The following is a 6,000-nucleotide window of genomic DNA, read 5'->3' on the forward strand; positions in this document are numbered from 1 at the left end:
ATCCTCCGTCATTCTTCCCATCAGATCTGGAGCTGAGAGACACCTGCAGGGCTCAGGTCACAGGCTGCTCTCACTGCAGCTGGGGTCAGAGGGTTTGAATGTGTTTGGTCCACTTGGAGATTTGGACTTGAAAGACTTGGTGGTGGTGGTGGTTGTGGGACAGCTAGCAGTGGCTGGGGGGAGTGCCAGGAGCTTGTCAGCTGCCAGGTCCAGCGGGGTTTGGATTTCGGGTTCTAGGTTCAGATCATATCTTAGCACCCACTTTCCCTTGGGGCTGGCAGTCAGTGTGACAGGGCTTTTCGTCCTCTCTTTCTTCTGCCAGCAAGGTGAAACCCTCACTAAATCGGGATGAGAACAGAAACATCCTGGATGACTGCTTAAAATGCCTGCTGCCTCTTCCAGCTGTTCAGCAGCTGAGGGAAGAGGGTGAGACCTCTCAGGACTCTGTCCAAGTACAGGTACACCTAGACAGCATCACCTGCTGGGACCTGCTCCCCAGCCTGCTCTGGGTCCTGGCAGTCACCCCTGGCCTCCCTAGAATGGTTCTGGGTTTTGTGACGCATGCTCCCGCTGGCCCTGAGCTTCCCTCTTCTATCTCCTGCTTGCAGGCACTGCACGAGTTGTCCATGCAGGCCTTGGGCGAGCTCATGAGGGGCCTCCTTGAAGAAGACCCCACTGAGAATTGGTTCATGGAAATGTTCCATGTGAGTAGCCAGCAGGAGCAGGCAGAGCTGTCTTCCTGGGGAAGGGGAAGCGGGGCAAAAAACAGGGAGGAAGGTTTCCCTCGGCAGGGCAAATGAGAGGGGAGTCTCCCAAGGTGTCCTTGAGGCAATGCATAGTAATTCCCTAACATCCCGTTGACATCCCTAGTAGCTGCATCTTCTTGTGCCATGGTCACTCAACAGCTGCTCTGGCTTCAGGGGAATTCAAGTCTGCCTGGGGTGTATCCAGCTGATAAAAGAAGCAGATTGCTTGGAGGGATTTCAGTGGTGATGGTGATGTGTGCTGTTGAAATGGGTCCTCTGAGCTGTTGTCAAGGTTCCTCTGACAGTAGTTTGCTCTCCCAACAGCTGCTTGAGCCGTGGATCTTCTCTGACAAGGAGTGGGAGAGAGAGAGGGCCTTGCAGGCCAGCTCCCAGCTCCTTGTTGCCTATCAGGAGACGGTCTATTGCAGAGTAAGTATGGTCTAACTCTTGCCTTGATGTCCTCCTGGCAGCCTCACCCTGAGATGTAGAAAGCTCCCCTAGCAGACAGGGCCCCACAGGGATGCATTCCTGTTTTCACCTTCCGAGGATCATACATCTGAATATCACTCTAGCCAGACACAGGCACATGTCATTCATTTCTTGTTCCTTTTTTCTCAGCTACAAGAGCCTTTGGAGCAGTTTGGGTCCCTGCTGGGGCTGCTGACACCATACACTTGCAGCTCTCTTGCTGCATCCCGCCTGTGGGCCGCCGACTGCATTTTCTGCCTTCTGCAGCTACAAGGTAAGGGCACTCTGAGTAGGTGCAAGTGACTCTGCCCCTCTTCTCCCTCTGGTAATGCCTACTCGTCTGCTCTGTCCATTCACTGCTAGTCTAACGACACCTGAAAAGCACCTCAAAAGGGCCACGACTGGCCCTTGGAAGATCTCCTCCTAGGAGAGAAGAAGTGTGTGGTGTGAAGGGCCTGACCCTCTTTTGGGAAGTGTGAAAAGAAGCCTGCCTAGCAGAAATGGGGAGAGGATTGTAGCAGCTCTGATCCCGCTGCACCTCTGACCCCACTGAAGTCACTCAGACCTCAAACATCATCCTTGGACCACACTGCCCATGACACCGCACATGGTTCCTCCATGGAGCCACGGTTCTGTTTCAGACATCATTACAGCACTTTTTCCTCCTTATTTTCATTCCAGGCCAGTCCAGGACAATGGATGCAGCAGAGGGGGAGCTGAGAGGTCTCCGGGAGGAGCTCAAAGCTGCCAGCCCTGAGGCTGTGCTGACATCATCCTGCCAAATGGCGAAGGTCAGTGGCTCAAGAAGCTGGTGTGGAGACTCTGGGAGCTGGGTGTCCTTCATTGTCCGTTCTTTTGCTCACACATGGTTTATCTCTTTCTTTGGCGTGCATGGGGGAGGCATTTGGGACACATATGGTTCACCCACTGTTTGCCCATGTCCATGTAGAAAGAATAAGTCAGAGCAAGATTAGAAAGTCTGGTAGATAGCATCCAAGTGAGAGCCTCAGCCAGGACTTGGTCTCCTCATGTGCCCATTTTAACTTATCCTGAGGTGCAGCTTGGCTGTGTTTGTGTTGTGTTGTCAATTGATGCTCTCTCCGTTGAAGAACGGTGGAACGTTCAAACCCAGGATTTACCTCTTGCACAAGCACCATGTTGCCGTAAGGCCCAAGCTTATACACGGCACCACTCTTTAATATCTGTCTTGAATTCTGGGGTTCAGTGCAATTTCCCTTCTTTCTATTTGTCTCCAGGTCACTGGCAAAATCTTGCCCTCCACCCAGGCCCTTGATTTGGTGGGGACAATAATGGATGGCATGCTTTCTGCCAGCCCCACGTGTGCCACAGCAGCAGGCCACTGGTTCTGTGCAGTCCTGAGGGAGAATGGAGATGCCCTTCTGAATGAGGTAAAATTGAAGCTGAGGAGGCTTTCTGCATTTGCCTTATGCTTTTCAAACACTGCTTTCATGTGGAGTGGACAGCAATCTTAGTGCTGATCCCTGGACATGAAGCAAGTTCCATTTCCCTTGCTAGCCAGAGATGTGGGGGGGAAGAGCAGATCAGCCGCATCCAAGAGAGAGAACACAGTGATCTAGATTATTGAGAAGAGCTTTCAGCCCCAGCAGGTTTGGAAACATAGACTGTGGGGCAAATACAGCAGGAGAGGGCAACAAGGAGCCTGAGGCACCCGGCTGTGGCTGGGCTGGAACACCATGCTTAGGCATGAGGAACAGATGCACACTTCCCTCAGTGCCACACCATGCAAAGGGTCCACAGCAAGGCAGGACCTAGAGATGGTTGTGTATCCTCAGGCATTTCCCAGCCTTGGTAGAGGCTATGTGAAATGCTCTTTCCATCCTGCTCCTCTCTGCAGGGTTGGGAACAGGGCGCAGGAAAGACTGTATGCTAGAGATACTGCAGCCTCCACCCTCTCCCTGTTCTGGATGGGACTGGCTATGGGCAGCTGGACCTACTGTCCCGCAGGCCCGGCCATGTGCAGAATAGGGAGGTGCAGTTAGAACTGAGAAGTGTGAACTCCAGTGTGCAGTTCCAGCAAAGCTGGTCTCACCTGGAAAAATTACACTTACAATCATCTTGCTCGCGGTCCCAGGGATTCTCACAGGGGTTCTGACGTTGGCGGTGCTTGTTGGTCCTGAGCTGAGCATCCACACAGCAGGTCAAAATTAGCTTCTTCAAACTACCCCCAGGTGTTGATATTTGTTGGGGTGTTTGTGTGAGCAGGTCAGGCAGAAATGGGTCCCAGGCAGACATGCAATTAGATTGTAGGTGTGTGCACATGGGTGAGGGAAAGGCTGAGGGGGTGCAGGCTGGTTGGTGTCTGCCCACATGTCATGGTGTCCATTTTCACCCCAACTAGGGGCATAGGGACGTGCTCACTTCTTAGGATCAGCCGGAGGCAGCAGTGTCTGGACACTGGTCCCTCAAAGCAAGGAATTTCTAAGATGGCAGCAAATTGCCAAACTGAGGGAGGACTTGATTTGGAGTGTGGTGGCTGAATGAGAAAGGGACCCTTGTTCTTGCTATTTTTTCTCCAGGTGCCGGACATCCTGTCCACTATCTTTATACGGATGCCAACAATGCAGGAGAGGTCCATGCGAGGCTTCCTGTTAGAAGGCGTTGGCATTCTTGCCATGTTTCACCTAGAGGCAGTGATCACCAGCCTCCTTGCCAAGCCTCTGCCAATGGACACGTACATGCCACTCCCTACCTCTTGTGCCTGGTGGCACGCACACATCCCATAGCCTGGCAAAGCCCATAGAGTTTCAAGTCAGCTGCAGATCCTTTGGGTGACTTGGTAAGAGTTAACGTCCAACTGTGTTTGGGTAGGAAATACCAGGCTCATGCCTAACGGCATTGGCAGATGACATGACTGTGCCCCAACACTGTCCTAGACCAGGAGAGCCCTTGGCCTTTGCTTCAGTGTCCTATTGCTTCATGATATCACAGGAGCATCTGCAGCTCATATGTAATTTGTGTTCAGTTGCAGTGACACCTCTGAGCTCTGGAGGGCCTTGGGGAGGGATGATGTCTCCACCCTCCACATACTCCGTTTGCTTCTGGAGAAGATCCACTATCCAGCTGGCACAGAGGGAAGCCCATCTGAGGGCACTGCAGCCCTGGGACCTCTCGCAGTAAGTGACAGCCCAAGCCCAGCTCTGTCCATTCCCCCTTGAGGGCTAGAGTCCTGGTTCTCAAGAGCTTGAGGTAGGATGCCAGGTCGTGGGGCAAGCTTTTCTCCCTTGCTGTCCTGTCCCCTGGGTCGCCCCCGCTCTTCCATCAGCAGCAGAAACACAGCAGCTTCATGCTGCGTGGCTGACTGACTCCATGAGACTTTGGAACTGGGAACTTGTGTAACCGAGAGGCTCCTTCTGCTTTGCAGCTCTGCGTTCAGGCTGCTGGTGCCTCTGCACTTCCCAGGCAGAAGTGCAGGGATGTGACTGGGAAGGGATGTGACTGGGAGTGTGGGGATGTGACTGGGAAGGGAGCTGCTGCCAGAGCTGTTCTGAGCTCTCCTGGATGTGAGGAAGAGACCTTTAGACTTGGAGTTATGGATTTCCAGGTGTCTTCCCCAGGCTGACTCTGGTCTTCTCTATCCCTTCAGGCAACATGTACATCTCTGGAGATGCTGACTACCATGCACTCCAGCTCAGTCCTGAGGGAGCTACTCCCCGAGCTCCTGTGTGCTCTTCTAGAGCAAGTTGGCCACACCGTGGGGCAGGACATGCCAATGCCCACAGCAAGCATCCGGCGGAGGCAGCTGCAAAAGGGGCAGGTGTGCACAGTGGGCAACCCTTGCAGGTAAGGAGTAGGCTGCACCTGGTTTCACAGGTTTGGCCTCACTTCAGTCTAGCTGCCTGCAAGGTGTTCTTGTTCTTGCCAAGGGCTGTGCTGAGCTGCCTTGGTCCTGGCAGCTGAAAGTATCTGGGGTTGCCTGAGAAGCACAGAGTGTGAAATGTTGAGGCTGGGAGGACCTATTTGTTCCTCCAGTCTGAGCCCTCTGTGACAGGACAGGCAGTTTTAGCCCAAGGACTTCACAACCTCCATTAGTGACCAGCACACGCTGGGCTCCCGGTGCTTGGGACCTGGGCATGTGACTTCTGCATGCTCCCATGCTCTACATGTGGCCTTTGTCCTTGTAGGGAGAGAAAAATGGCTGCCCAGTTCTTTCCGCAGTGCAGTTGGCTTGGGAGAGCCTCCACACGTCCCATCTGGCTTCCAGCACTGCTTTGTGCAAGGCCCTGCCCTCCCTGTCCCTGTCGGGATTGCAAGGCGTGAGAAAGAATGGCAGCATCAGTCTGATCTGAGCTGCCTGCCTTGCGCAGCAAATGTCTAAGTAACGGGCCCCCGAGTGACAGGGCGTTTTGGTTCTGCTCTGGACGCAGCATCTCGTTAGGGTCTGTAAACCTGTAAATCTTCTCTCTCCCCAGGCTTTCTATGGAGACCCTGGCCTGCGCTATATCAAAGGGCCTGGGGGAGAGAGTGGCTGCAGACCTTTCCAAAGCAGGAACCTGGCCACTACTTGAGAGCCCTCAGACACACCACGAGGGGGTGTGCCAGCTGGCCAGGTAGGAGAGGCAGGCTGGATTGCATCTGTGCTCTAGGCAGCGGGACGAGTGGTGGAGGGGAACTTTCTGTGCTGAACATGCAGGGTTGTATGGGGCTGGAGACCTAGAGCTCGTGCTCCAAGCGATGAGAGCTGCCGCCTCAGAGCAAATGAGTGCTGGCAGTGCCCAGCCGGTCCCAGAACTAGTGGTTTTCTCTT

At 53.9% G+C, this 6,000-nt stretch overlaps 1 protein-coding gene across 1 annotated transcript; it reads left to right on the forward strand.

Annotated features, from left to right (window-relative positions):
• Nucleotides 1–611: 611 nt before the first annotated feature.
• LOC132246600 (maestro heat-like repeat-containing protein family member 2A) lies at nucleotides 612–2,172 on the forward strand. The gene is made up of 5 exons (XM_059719928.1): nucleotides 612–704; nucleotides 1,071–1,175; nucleotides 1,365–1,488; nucleotides 1,896–2,059; nucleotides 2,164–2,172. Exons 1-5 carry the CDS (start codon nucleotides 627–629, stop codon nucleotides 2,170–2,172), a joined length of 480 nt encoding a protein of 159 aa, XP_059575911.1. The 5' UTR covers nucleotides 612–626.
• Nucleotides 2,173–6,000: the final 3,828 nt, after the last annotated feature.

The sequence above is a fragment of the Alligator mississippiensis genome, chromosome 16 (genome assembly GCF_030867095.1).
Source record: "Alligator mississippiensis isolate rAllMis1 chromosome 16, rAllMis1, whole genome shotgun sequence".
Classification (NCBI taxonomy): domain Eukaryota; kingdom Metazoa; phylum Chordata; order Crocodylia; family Alligatoridae; genus Alligator; species Alligator mississippiensis.